The sequence below is a fragment of the Mauremys reevesii genome, linkage group 1, assembly GCF_016161935.1.
Source record: "Mauremys reevesii isolate NIE-2019 linkage group 1, ASM1616193v1, whole genome shotgun sequence".
Lineage (NCBI taxonomy): Eukaryota > Metazoa > Chordata > Testudines > Geoemydidae > Mauremys > Mauremys reevesii.
In genome coordinates, this window is record NC_052623.1 from 246,599,823 (window position 1) to 246,612,582 (window position 12,760).

General features: G+C 42.3%; 1 protein-coding gene across 16 annotated transcripts in view; it reads left to right on the forward strand.

The window, feature by feature from the left end:
• Nucleotides 1–12,760, forward strand: part of SLC15A5 (solute carrier family 15 member 5) — a 60,300-nt gene that overhangs the window by 12,933 nt on the left and 34,607 nt on the right. For all 16 annotated transcript variants that reach the window (XM_039523691.1, XM_039523774.1, XM_039523702.1 and 13 more), the window contains 2 exons: nt 3,309–3,478; nt 8,671–8,891. In XM_039523691.1, coding sequence (XP_039379625.1) covers nt 3,309–3,478; nt 8,671–8,891 — 391 coding nt within the window. The remainder of the gene's footprint in view (nt 1–3,308; nt 3,479–8,670; nt 8,892–12,760) is intronic.

The window sequence follows — 12,760 nt, forward strand, 5'->3', positions numbered from 1 at the left end:
CAGAGCCACTGTGTCCCTTGTCCCCAGTGACGGTGACGGCCCCGCGCCACCACTCTTCGGGGGGGGGGATTTGAACACACAGGCACGGCGCGCCGGCATAGGGGCGAATCCACATTGCTGCTCTAAGCCCCCGCTGTTCCCTAGTGACTCGCAGTAGGAAAAACATCTTCAGGATTAAGTCCTGTGAAAAATGTTGGGAGACTTTTAGTGAAGAGATAGGAGATAAGATCACCCATTTCGCGGCTTCTGTGTTGTTTTTTTTTTTGGATAAAAGAATGCAAGTGAGAACTGAAGAGTGAGAAGAACTAACAATTCATGTCTGGAGATAGATGGATACAATGCTGCTGTGTGTGTTGTGTGTTGTTGTGTGTGTGTGGTGATGACCTTGACTGACTGCCCAGATGTTCAACATCACAGAGGAAAAAAAAGAAAAAAAAATCCCGAAAGAGAAAAAGAGGACATGTGAAAACTGTTTTTCAGCCTCTGCTACAGAGAGAAAAGAATTGAAGGAGGCTCCACCTTCCCCACCATCCAGGCCCTTACACCACCACACCCCTCCAACACCTCCCTGTCCCCCACCCAGCCTGATACCTACCACCACCCACACCCTCTACATTCAACCATCACCACCATGTATATGCACCTGCAGTGCAAAGTGCAGCACACAACACCAGGCACATGGCATACACAAACTTGTGACTTCTGTACACCACACCACACCACCCACTTCCTTGCCCTCTGATGTGTTGTGTTGTGTGTCTGTCTGTCTGTGTGTGAAGTTTTTTTTTTTTCAATAAACAATTCTGGCTTGAAAAACAAGTTTTTATTATAGCATTATATGAAAGACATAGCCTAGTAGAAAGAAAAGAAGAGGCAAAATCATATTATTATTATGGATAATAGAATAACAGTGTAAGCAGTGCATAGTGCAATGCAAGGCAGCAAAGCAACATAACATTTGGCTTGGCTTTCCTCTTTCCTCAAGGCATCCTAATCCCTAAAGCCCTGTGCCTGGCCTCTCCCTCTCTATTGCTCTCTGCTCTGGCATATTCAGCCTCAGCCCAGGACTCTGAACCTCGGTGGTCCATGCCTCACTGTTTGTTTCTTCCTTCCTTGCAAAATATGGAGAGGGGGCAGCAAGCGCTTAAACGCGGGGGATGCTGCTTTCCCAAGTCTAGCTTCCCATACAAACATCTCCACACACTCCACAGTCATTCTGCACCGGCTCAGCCTGTAGTTGAACAAGGATTCACATGCACATCCCCGATCCCCCCTACTGATCTTCCTGTCTCCCTGAAAAATGCTCCTCAGGCCACTTGAACAGGCCCAGAAGACGTGCATCGCATGCATCACCCAGAGCCAGCCCAGCCTGTGTAAAATGCATGAAAGGTGATCGATCCCCCCTGGAGGACCATAGAGAAATACCCCCCCCGATTAATATTGATGACTCTGATGGGGGGGGCCAGAGAAATAGAATGCGTCCCCCCATCTATCCCCAGTTAGTTAGAACCCCCCATTGTGCAAAGCCATCACAATGTCCTGCACGCCCCCCAGTCACGGTCTTTCTTAGCAGGATGCTGTCTGATTGCCATCTTCCAGATTGCAATAGCCACCCTTTTTTTTTCCGTCCAGCAGGCAGCTCAATCTCTGTGTCTGCGCGCAGAGTGGGGCGAGCTCAGCACACAGTCCCATGAAAGTGGCTTTGCCACTGCTCGTCATCCCAGACTTCCATGACGATGTGATCCCACCACTCAGTGCTTGTTTCATATCATATTCATCGGACTCCTCACCTCACACTGGAGCTGAAGGAATAGCTCGACTGCCAACTGTGTTGTGCTGTGCTGGTGACACATCAGCAGTCCTCAGCAGATCGATCGGGCCCCCCCACAGAAACGCGATTTCACAGAGAGTAACAGAAAGACACTCACAATGCTGCAACTTGTAAGTGTAGCCAAGCCCTTTGTTCATATTCCGCAGGACAGGTAGAACCCAAGGCAATAGCAATATGCACTCCTCCAGGCTTCCTCAGTGTGTCTCAGTCTCAATACACAGAGTCTGTGTGTGTGTGTGTGTGTGTGTGTGTGTGTGCACGTGCACGCAGGGGTGTGAAATCAGTTACCTCCATGCTCAGTTAGTCCTTGCTCTCAGTGCAGTGGATCTCAGCAAGGGTGACAGCTGTAGTGGTGCTCTCACTTTGATACTGAAACTGCATACAAAAGAAATCTGAGCAATGTGTTCTGTTGATTGTCGAGTTCTTGTTTATATTCTTTAAAATAGTATTAGCTTTTTAACACATTCGGAAGTTTGAGACACGTTTTAAAGAGGCCTGAATTTTGTCATTTTCATGCTGAGCATCCACTCTTTGAAAATCAGGGCAATAATAAGGTGTCTCAAGTTTGATACAGAGATTACCGAGTGAGATTTCTTTGGCCTGTGTTATGCAGGAGGTCAGACTAGATCAGTGGTGGGCAACCTACAGCCCGTGGGCCGCAAGCAGCCCATCAGGGTAAGCTGATTGTGCGCCGTGAGACATTTTGTGGGCATTGACCATCTGCAGGCATGGCCCCTCACAGCTTCCAGTGGCCGCAGTTCACCATTCCTGGCCAATGGGAGCTGCAGGAAGTGGCAGCCAGCACGTCCCTGCGTCCTGCTGCTTCCTGCCGCTCCCATTGGCCAGGAACGGCAAACTGCGGCCACTGGGAACTGCGGAGGACCATGCCTGCGCACAATCAGCGTCCGCAAAATGTCTCGCAGCCCTCAAATCAGCTTACCCTGATGGGCCATAGGTTGCCCACCACTGTGCCAGAGTCAGCAAGGAAACACTTTCTCCTTGTGTATAGAATTATACATTTGGCATGGGGCATTATGGGTTTTTTCATCTTCCTTTGAAATGGTGTTGCCAACTCCACACATTCAAAAACCTTAGTCAGGCATCCATAAACCAAGAGATTGACTTAAAAATCATGAGTTTAAAAAAATGAGGTACTTTTTGTCTTCTGGCTTTTGAGCCTTTAGGCATCAGCATTTTTTCTATAACCATGAGAGCTAGAAACTTGGTCTGTTTTTATAAGTAAATGCTGAGACTCTCCCATAATCAAATGAAAGTTCATGTAGACTGTCAGGCTACGCAGGATCCTGGTGCATACCACACGGGTGTAAATACACCCCACTCACTACTGTTAAAGTAAGTAAACTTTTTAACTTCAGAATGCTTAAAACGGTACTTTTTGCAACAGAATTGCATTCTTAATTACTTGCATCTCTTCACCGGTTTCCCTCTTAGAATAACTTTTGTCTGTTTACCATAGGTTTTATTGGCTGGTTAACTTAAATTCAGCAGTTGTCTTTGTTAGCATTTCTTATATCCAGCAATCTGTGGCCAAGAACCTTGGTTTTCTTATCCCATTTGTGTCTGTGCTTATGGCCCTAATCACAATTCACATGGTGCGCAGTGAAATGATTTACCAGCCCAAAAAAGGTAAGATGCAAATATCTGTCTCTTAGAAATGTTTTAAAGGTGACTTAAAAAAATTGTTTAACTGTTCTTTCCCCAAAGCTACATTCATTCTGTCTGCACTCATTTTGGACTTAATCCTGCTGAGTGCCTCCTGTGAAGGGCTGAACATCTTCTACCGCCATTAACTTCAGCACTTTGCAGAATCAGGCCCATATAAAAACAGTTAAAACAGGCCCTTACCAGGAGGTGGCTGCATCACGAGAGATCAGATGCTGATTTTCTATTTTAAAGCTATCATTGCTGCAATATAAGCTATTACAATAAAACCTCAGAGCTACAAACGCCTCCGGAATGGAGGTTGTTCGTAACTCTGAAATGTTTGTAACTCTGAACAAAACGGTATGGTTCTTTCAAAAGTTTATAACTGAACATTGAGTTAATACAGCTTTGAAACTTTACTGTGCGGAAGAAAAATGCTGCTTTTAACCATCTTAATTTAAATGAAACAAGCACAGAAACAGTTTCCTCACCTTGTCAATTTTTTTTAACTTTCCCTTTATTGTTTTAGTAGTTTACAGGTTTTGTTTTTGGGTTTTTTTTGTCTCTGCTACTACCTGATTGTGCACTTCCGGTTCCAAATAAGGTGTGTGGTTGACGGGTCGGTTCGTAACTCTGGTGTTCATAACTCTGAAGGCCTGCTGTATCCCTAAAACTAAATATTAGAAATGTTGAACAGTTTAAACATGCAGATAGCTTTGAGTACTTTAAAACAGATGTATTTATACAAAGAAATTTTTACTGCATCTCCCAGCTTGTTGCAACATTTTAACATATAGCAATTCCTTAAAGTATTTTGATTCTGCTTTATAACTTGTAAAATGCAATTTGTATGCAATAGGAGGCAGGGAGCCCTATCAAATGCAAGAAATTAAGCTACCAGAAAAGAGAGTAAAAGCTTAATGTTAAAATAAACCCTGCTTGTTTAATCAGTGGAAAATATAGTTAATAGAAACACATGTTAGATGGATGTTGGCAGTGTTGTTGTAGCCATGCTGGTCCCAGGATAAGAGACACAGTGGGTGAGGTAATATCTTTTATTGGACCAACTTCTGTTGGTGGAAGAGACAAGCTTTCAAGTTGTACAGAGCTGAGAAAGACCTTGGTGAAGCTCAAAACTTTGTCCCTTCTCCCAACAGAAGTTGATCCAATAAAAGCTGTTATCTCACCCACCTTGTGTCTCTTACTTTTGAACGATGGCTATTGTTTCTGGAATTTTCAGACACATTCATTACTCACATATATGAAGCATCTTTGAGTTCCAAGGTGAGATTAAGATTCAACCCCACGATGCTGTGATCAGGTGGCTTCTCCTACCTGCTTCAAATACAGTTCACCTAAGCTGAGACAAGACAAGGCTCACTGCTTCCTTGGGCTTTGTGCTATTTCTTTTTGAGTTCCATTTGTGAATAAAATCAGTCTCCCTCACAAGGCTAACTACTGCCAGGGTTGCTCAGCCCCCATGCTGAAGTCCTCTGAGAACCATTCCCTGTACCCTAAGGTCAAGGTGTAGGGTGACCAGATGGCCCGTTTCTAAAGGGACAGTCTTGTTTTTTGGGACTACTTCTTATATAGGCGCCTATTACCCTCCACCCCCTGTCCCTTTTTTTCCACGGTTGCTATCTGGTAACCCTATCAAGGTGGGGCAATGTCACCTGCAACAATGAGTCAGCAAATCACACACCTCTTCTGAGTCTCTACTACTTTGCACTCTGGATAGTATTTTACTCCCATTTTGCACAAGTATAAGCTCTATCAAATCACATTGGTAGTGTTGCACATAATGTGTACAGGTGCAAAGAACAGAGGCTAGGATTTTCAGAGAAGCCTCAGGAAATTAGGGACCCAAATCCCATTGATTTTTTTCAATGGACTCTCTTGAAAATTCCTGCCAGAAACTGAAGACAGTGGAGATTCTGGCTCATGGCACATTGACACCAAGGACATATCTGAACAAAAGCCGTGGATCTGAATGTACTTAGCATGAGGAAATTTGTATCTGAACTTTGCAGCTTGAGCCAGCCTGTCTGTTATGGAAAAATCACGGCACCAAGGTCACTAGCAAGGTTTACTCAGTTCCTTATGGTCACAGCAAAGAAAACAAGAGATACCAAGAACTTTTGGGTAACAAAAGTGGCCTTACAAAAATGTTAATTGCCCTACAAAATCAGCAGAGGCAGCTCTTGTTTGTATATCGTTGCTTAATGTTTTTCTGAATGAACGTTGTTTGGTTGAATTAATATTTTGCAAGTTTCAACAGAATTGCCCATTTTGGAGTAATATTCTGAGGGTTTTTAATTCTTATTTTGGCTCCTTCCAATAAAATGACTACATTGGAAATTCTTTAGAGCCATAATTCAACTCCAGAGGTGACCTTAAAGAAATGATTTTTATATATGCTCCCTTTTTATTTTAAGGTAACATTTCCAATGTGGATCATGCATTCCATCATGTTTAGCGGTCAAGCACTGACTTCATTTGCATTTCTTCCCACTGCTATAATTTTAAGAACTGGCAGGTGACCAAAGATGAGAAAAAATGTGTGTCTACCATCTAGAGTACAATGTAGGCTTTTTATCATAATTAAGTAGCATAGATATTCATGATTAGATCAAGGTCAGAGTAGCAGAACATCAGCGCCAAAGGCTGTAAGTATAAAGAAGGGGAAAGATTGCTTTCTAAATGTTTTTATTTTAGTGTCTAAACAGATGTACATTTCCAAGGAAACGTTAAAAATCTCAACATGTATAAACATGAAATGGATAATGTTGATATATACTGTGGTACACGGTTATGTCTGTAGAACAGATATCTGTTGCAATGATAGTGCTGCACATCATAAAATTTCTGTACCTTCTCCCTTTGCGCTTCTTACCCTATGCCTTCCTGAATTACTGCTTCAATTAACATCAAAGTTCAAACAGTGTATTTCTCTAAAATTACACTCCTACTTAAAAAGCAGGGGTAACTCCTGGCACTACTAATATCAGTGGCAAAGCTTTTATTGACATCACTGAGGCCAGAATTTCACCCAAGTTGTTCATTTAAACAAAACTGCAACTACAGATAAACAAGCTTCATACACAGGTTGAGTTCCAGATTTGTCTGTCTTGTTTACCAGGGAGGGACCAAAACTCATCTGGAACGCTATACATTGTTCAGAAATATCTAGTAGCTAAATAATATACTGCAAGTAAATATATCATTGCATTCTTACTCTTGTACAGAGCAAAATATTTTCTAGATCTTCATAAGCGGTTGATTCTCAGATTGTATTATGAAAGGAGGGAAATTGTTCTAATAGGAAATGCATTGAAATGTCAGGGCTTGACAATAATCTGTCATCCATGTTAAATCTTCTTTCCAATGTGAATAATGGAACTTTGTCTGATTTTTTTTTAATGGTTGTTATTTCCAAGGGTGTAATCTGCAATAAACTGGATATGCTACAGTGCAAACATTTCTTAAGGTGTAACACTTTTCTTTATTCATCGTGGCCACCTATTTAATAAATGAGTACAGCTGTCTAAAACCTTAATCTCCTGAGAGGGCTGATTTCAAGAGGAGTCCTGAGTTCCTGACTTCTCACAGGACTAGGCTGTAACTGCACCTCCTGTAAATGAGTGCATTCTTTGTAATGACACAATGTCAACTGTGGGGCAAAAAGCTAGAGATCAGCCCATGCGTGTAAACATCAAATAGCTAGCTACAGCCCCGAACTACGACAGCTTGTGAAAACTGTACCCTTACACTAGTTCTCTAATGTCCATTTTCACTTCTAAAAACAGTCTTCATACTGATTTGAGAATCCAGAATCTATACCCTCTTTCTTTTTTCTGATCAGTTTATCTTAATTTGAACACTCCTATAAAGATTGCTTTTTCTTCTTGGTTATGTTTTTGGACCTCAAACCTTTTTTTTTTTTTAAAAGAGTATGTAAGCCAGAAGACTCGATATTTGCTAACTTGGATCCGTATTATATATTTCCCTCTCTGTTAGGGAGATCTTATTTATCAATGCCAACAGTCTGGCTGTGCCAGAGTGGGTTTAAATCTTGATTAGCCAATAGCCATTGCTTTCTTAGTTCTTTCCTGACATTAAGTGAATAGTGTTTGTGATAGGTACCAACTCAGGAGATGAACTCCACCATCAATAAACAAAATAGGCCCCAGGCAGCAGCAGTGCAAACTTACCTCACACCTCTCTGTCAGTATGTCTCAACCCTGGGATGACCTTTGTGGGATATAGGCATTTAAGATCTATCTATCTTATCTTATCTAATCTAATCTATCTATTTTACTCATATTACCCCTCCTTTACTGTAGTATCCGAGTGATTCAGACACCCCTGTGAGGTAGAGAAGTGCTATTACCCCGTTGGACAGATTGGAAACTGAGGCACAGAGAGTAAGTGATTTGCCTGAGGTTGCACAGGCAGAGCAGGAATGTGACCCCAGGACTCCCAGACCGTAGGCTCGGACCGAATGACTGAACCATCCTTCCTGTCTAAGTTTCCATATTTGTACTATTGCTGGTTTCTCTGAGACTGACAACAAGGATGGTAATTGCGGTTGAGGTTTTCGTTGTTTTGCTAGGAACTGGACTGAGAACCTCTAATTTATTTCAGACAGCCTATCACATGGCCATCAGAAGGTAATATATTTAATAACAACTAACCTGACCATGAAACATAACCATGACAAGTTCTCTATCCCATTAGCATCCACTGAGCCATACCTCAATTCACCAGTGCCTCCCTCTTTCATTGACAGTATTGTTGGTTGGCATACAATAGCTCACTACTGGCTTGAATGGAAAATGACCCAGATCAAATCAATACAAAACACATTCAAAGGAAAATATTAATACAGTTCCTGCTCAGCCATAACAATAAATCATTCCAAAGTGTTAACTGGTATTAACCTATGTACCTCAGTAGGGCAGTTTAGGGTGGATGCTGCAACCAAACTTGGCCCTGTATGTTCAACTTGTCTTGTAAAGATGAATGCACTGGAACAAATCTGGTCTGCTACATCCTTTGGAAATAACCAAGATAAATCATATCAAGTTGTCTTTTGTTCCGAAAGTGATTTGGCTTGTCTTCAGTTTGGCAGCAAGTAAAACGTATTGATGCATGATGTCTCTGATCATTCACAGGTAGTTCCCAGCTGACCACCTTTGGGGTAGTTGCTAATGCACTGAAAATGTGCTGTGTGAGATACCGCCACCTTAGTGGAGATGTGCCAAGCTGGTTAGATCATGCCAAGGAAAACTATGGTGGCTGGTACAGTGAGACTCATGTGGAAAGCACTAAGTTGCTTGTCAGGCTCTTTCCGCTCTTTGCATTTCAAATTCTATATAGAATGTGCATCATGCAGGTGAGTAAAAAGCTTTTAATCCTAAATTCCCATGATTATTAAAATATGATGAAATATATTTAATACAATTGTATATCTAGTTTCTTGGTATGGTCTTCAACAGCTGTTTTACCAGTACAGTAGTCTTGATTTACTAAAACTTACCAGGCTATGGTCACATTGACTCTCATAAACTAAGGATGATTGGCTTGATCAACGCTTGAGAGAGAGCCTCAGGTGACGCAGGAAGACCAGTACGTGCTACTTTTTTCTTTGAATCATTATTGTTCTAGTGCCCAGTGCTAGGGTGCTCTGCTGCTGGAGTTTGGTGTGTTTCAGGTGAGGATCTACGCACTTGTGGTTATTAAAGACAGAATACCAGTGCTCGTTAGAAATACCATTATCTCCAATTTCCTCAACAAATTGTAACTCACTTGATTTTTTTCCACCACAGACTTTCTCTGTAGTCCTAGTTCTATGCTCTTTATACTGCTCTGGAGGGGATGTGTTGCTGGTGTGTCCCACCCCAGAGGTGGGTGTATTTCAGTGGTGGATAAAGTGATCCTTTCACAGCCTGTGTAGGGGTCTCTCTGCTTCTGGGGAAGAGGTGTTGTATAAATGTGAAAGTGTCTTGCAGATCTACTTAGGTAGACATGATTTTTTTGACTGGATGTTCCAGGTTAAGCAGAAGTTTTTCAAGGTAGTTTACCCTGTGGCAACCTGCTTAGCTGTATGTTACTGAGCAGGCTTTGCACTTCACTTCCACTGATTGGTGCTAAAATTAGTGCATGGTGCTAGGCTGCTTGAGGAAAAAAAAATCTTAAAATACCATATCTTAATTATACTGCTATTATTGACAGTCATTCCTGAGACAGCCTTCTCCTAAAAATAAAAAAGTTGATGTTGACACTTGACATTACTAGCCACTACAAGGTAACAATGAACCTCTAGTGACACTGCTTATAGTCAGAATATTCAGGCATGTATTTGAAAAGGGAGTCAAAAATTTTGAAGGGGATGATTTTTGTACTTGAGGCAGAGGAAGCAATGATTTCAAGGCTTGAGCCTTTTCTTTGATTAGGCAATAGATTAATATTGCTTCTGTAAAGATGAATAGCACTTTCTCTATATTATGAACAGATTTGTGTGCCTGATAATGTTATTCCTATTCATAACATCGATCTTCATGTGTAATTAGTGACAGAAACCAGAGGTCTATAAGTTGTGTGGCAACCATTTTGAGTTCAGCCACCATTTCTTTGTTCACCTTAAGTTTTTGCATAGTTTGTATCCTCCTCTGGAGGTGAGCAGTGAAAATCCCCTTTTTTAAAAAAAAAAAAAAGAGATTTAATATTCTGAATAACCCTAAAAGTCCTGAAGAAACTGGAATCATTTTGTCCACCACTGACTTGCAGACACCTCAAAGGTGAAAACATGGCAACTGTTTTAGGAATGCCTAACAACACCGAACAACAATTTAGGACAGCAATTGAATACTAGATCTAACTGAAGCAGCAAGAGGCTTAAGTAATTGGAAAGTAATTATCAGAGTTGGAATCTCCCCAGGAAACTAAGATTAACATGATGATGTTATGAGAAGCACCATGGGGTCCTCTGTGTAAGTGCTCCAGACCTCAGTTTTATGTCTCATCTGAAAGAATTATGGAAAACAAAGCTAATGTAAATAACATTAGTTTCATACATTTGTCAAATCAGAGATTCTTGCTCAAATGCATTTAATTGAATTGATTTACGTTGGGTTTACTGAGGGATTCATCTTATTCTGGAGAATTAGCAGGAGTAGAAGGCATACACTTGTGGTAAAGATACAGGGGTAGGCGTGAAGCGATCTGGGTTCTATACCCAACTGTTCTGTGTGACCTGGGCAAGTCACCTATCTCTCTCTCCCTATCATTCTGTATAATGACACTTCCCTGCTGCATGTAGGGATTGGGAAGCTTAATTAATCAATGTTTATAAGGTCTGAGGCTAGAAAAGAAAGAGACTTGTTTCTTAACTTTGGTGAGAACTGCTCTGATACCATGATGATGAGTGACTTTGTAAAAATCTATGTAACCCCCAAGGAGATTCCCTGATTCCTGGGGCTCTGTCTGCTGGCAGCTCAGGGAGAGGCACACTGGCCCTGGGGGAGCCCAAGCAGACTCAGAGTCTGCCCGGCAAGCAAACGGGAGTGAGATGCCACTCCCAGGGCGTTCAGGAAAGGGGATAAGACATTTTTTGAGTCAGTTTGGGGCCAGCCAGGACAAGGGCAGGACTGGCTGTGTGGTGAGCCCCAGGCCTGCATGCAGGGTTCCCCCTGAGAACTGGCCTGTAGGGACCTGAAAGCAAGATCCCTCAGCTGGGCTTGTCCTTCTCCACTGATGCTTCCCAGTTTGTGGAGTTTTGCTGGGAAACTTCCCCAGCCAGGCTGAGTTAGCCCTCCAGCTCCAGTTAGCCCACCAGTCACCACATGGTGAGCTCTGCTCTGTCCGCTAGTTCAGGGCTGTTGCCTGCTGTGTGTGTGTCTGGAAACTTGGCTAGGAGAAGACAGTTTGGATTTCAGTACAGTAGTCTAATCTGCATCTTGAGCTCTGCACCCCTTTGTGGTGAGGGGAAATCCTGGGACTGAAGCAGCCTGATTTCTGCCTGAAGAGCATCCCTGCCAGCAGAGATCAGCCCCTCTGCAGTGACTGAGGAGTCCAGAGTCATCTCTGAACCTGAGGATCATTCACAGAGTTTGTGAGTGCACCATCTTTTAGTCAGTCAGTCATGGAATTTGTTTTGGTGACCCTCTACTCCCTGAACTGTGTCCTCAAGCCAGAGAGTAAGGGTTTGGGGATTTTATAACCCCCTGCATATTAAACCTGTGGAGGGACTTACCACCTCCTCCCATTTGAGAGTCCTTTGGGCGGTACTGAACCCAGTCAGCCACACTGCTAAACCACTGCAGAGAAGAATTTTGTGGTCATAGGTCATCAAGGGCCCCAGCAAATTCTGCGTACCAATGGGACACTAATCTTACATTTGCTACATCAAGTCACGTGACTGGGGAAAGTCACAGGTATTAGCAGCGTGGGCACCGGTGAACCTAACAATAGTGTTTTACCCTGTTGTATTTGTCTCCTGTTTAATATAATTATTGTGTTTGTGTTATTTCTTGGAAGTCTCCAACTATCTAGCAAATAAGTGGGGATTACCCTGTAGTTAGAATTTTCCTCCCAAGCTGCCCTGCTGACCCTGCCAGGAAGGAGTGATGGGGGTAGAGGCACCGCCAAATAAATTCATAGGAAAAAATAAAGAAGATACACCCTGTTGAGTGGGTGGAAGGATCCAGAAGAACCCAGACCTGTCTATCAAAACCTGTAAGCAGATTGGCATTAAAGAAGGTAACCGGGTGGAGAGGGGGCGCTACACCTAGATAGACCTTCACTGTAAGACACAAAAGAAATACAAACTGTCCCCTGCTGTGGTGGGATACACCAATCACATCCTATAAACCTACTTTGATTTCACTGGACTTGGGGGACTGGCACTAGTGGGCCTCTCTCCTTCCAATTATCAGTTTCTCTTTTCATTTACTGACCTAGAAATACAGAGAAATGCTGTTTATTAATGTTATGCTTATCAATCAAGTTTTTCAAGTGTTGGTCTGGTTCTAAAGAGCATGGCCAAATATTCATCCTGTACATCATACTGGTGCATCTGTTAGATACGACTTGCTAACATGGGTATCTAAAAAATTACTGCTGTCTTTATAATGATATATTCCGACTTGTGTTTTTCTGTAAAATGAGTTCATGTCTCACTTTCCTATGGAGGTTTGTGGCTGATCAATTCTATTAATAAATTGTTTTCCTGCAGTATAAGGAGCAACTAAAACTTCTTTCGCA